The sequence below is a fragment of the Coturnix japonica genome, unplaced genomic scaffold (genome assembly GCF_001577835.2).
Source record: "Coturnix japonica isolate 7356 unplaced genomic scaffold, Coturnix japonica 2.1 chrUnrandom475, whole genome shotgun sequence".
Taxonomy (NCBI): domain Eukaryota; kingdom Metazoa; phylum Chordata; class Aves; order Galliformes; family Phasianidae; genus Coturnix; species Coturnix japonica.
In genome coordinates this window covers 108,475-110,225 of record NW_015439877.1, presented here as the reverse complement: position 1 = coordinate 110,225, position 1,751 = coordinate 108,475, and the positions used below count along the sequence as shown (strand labels likewise).

Below are 1,751 nucleotides of genomic sequence, written 5' to 3'. Positions count from 1 at the left end.
GGTTCTACAGTCATTAAGATCCCTTCCAACCCATTCTATGACTCTATGACCTTTAAGGGCCCTTCCAACCCACCCCATTCAGTGGTTGGAACCCGGTTCCGTTCCGCCCCCCACAAGAGCCCTCTTTACCCCTCCAGGATTCTCTTACCCTTTTTAATCAACTCGATGGCCTCAGTGCGGCGGTGGATCCCGAAGGTCTCCCACTGCATTGTGCTGTCCAGGTAATGGACGGCGATGACGGTGGGCGTCATCCCAATCATGTTCTGCTCCCCACAGCCCGATGGGGTCACAATCAAGTGTTTCAGCTTGGTCCCATCGATGGCTTTCTCTACCAGGATGGACACGGGGTTACCTGCACCAGAGGAAAGGGAGATGTCAATGGGGAGAGTCTCGTCCCCCATTCCCAGCCCACCCCACACATCCTTTCTCCCATACGATCACCTTGAATGCTGACTTTGGTCTCCGACTCGGTGTTGGGGACGATGTCAGAGAGGTTTGCTGCTTCCACCTTCACTACTTGTACTCCATCTATGGGGCAGAGAGATCAGGATGGATGTGGGCAGCCCCAAATCCTTCTCCCCATCCCTGAGATGACCCAAACCCGCCCCACATCCACAGCAGGACGTCTCTTATCCCCCCAGATGCTCCAGATCCACACCAGGATGTTCTTTCAGCATCTCCACTCCACAATAGGATGCCTTTGAACCCACTGATACCCAACAGGACAACCCTCACCCCTTGAGATAATCCAGCCCCATAGCGGCGCGCTATTTAGTCATATATCCACCCCACTTCACATCAATAGGGTTGTATCGCCCTATTTCCCTTCTCCCCCCATGGGATAAGAAGTCCATAGGACCAGGTAGGCACCACTCACTGTTTCCAAAATTCTTTGGGTCAAGCTCGACTATCTTCACTGTCTTCTCCAACCTCATCCCTTCAGGCTGCAAAGGGAAGAGACCCACATTTAATGCTCATTCCAAGTTTCCCCTTCCCGACCTCTCCATGTTGGCCAAGAAGGTTCTCCACTATCAACTGGGCCAAACTGGGACACCTCAAAGTGGGAGAAACCCAATAGACAACCCAGATAGGGGAGCCTTCATCTCTGGGTACCCAACATTGGGATGAATGAGGATGATGATGATGGAGTCCAGGAGGAGATGGGGATATCTTAGGCCCAAGGTTGGCCAAGAAGGTTCTCCACTATCAACTGGGCCAAACTGGGACACCTCAAAGTGGGAGCGACCCAAGAGACAACCCAGATAGGGGAGCCTTCATCGCTGGGTACCCAACATTGGGATGAATGAGGATGATGATGATGAAGTCCAGGGATATCTTAGGCCCAAGGTTGGCCAAGAAGGTTCTCCACTATCAACTGGGACAAACTGGGACACCTCAAAGTGGGAGTAACCCAATAGACAACCCAGATAGGGGAGCCTTAATCTCTGGCTACCCAACATTGGGATGAATGAGGATGATGATGATGATGGAGTCCAGGGATATTTGAGGTCCCAGGTTGGCCAAGAAGGTTCTCCACTATCAACTGGGACACCTCAAAGTGGGAGTGACCCAAGAGACAACCCAGATAGGGGAGCCTTCATCGCTGGGTACCCAACATTGGGATGAATGAGGATGATGATGATGATGGAGTCCAGGAAGAGATGGGGATATCTGAGGTACCAGGTTGGCCAAGAAGGTTCTCCAGTATCAACTGGGCCAAACTGGGACACCTCAAAGTGGGAGTAACCCAA

The 1,751-nt window shown here is 52.1% G+C and overlaps 1 protein-coding gene across 1 annotated transcript in view; it reads right to left on the bottom strand.

Moving 5' to 3' along the window:
* Positions 1 to 1,751, bottom strand: part of C3 (complement C3) — a gene marked incomplete at its 3' end in the record, with an annotated part of 75,095 nt that overhangs the window by 32,741 nt on the left and 40,603 nt on the right. Inside the window, exons 12-14 of the mRNA XM_032441658.1 lie at positions 878 to 973; positions 442 to 528; positions 149 to 352 (exon numbers count right to left, since the gene is read on the bottom strand). Coding sequence (XP_032297549.1) covers positions 149 to 352; positions 442 to 528; positions 878 to 973 — 387 coding nt within the window. The remainder of the gene's footprint in view (positions 1 to 148; positions 353 to 441; positions 529 to 877; positions 974 to 1,751) is intronic.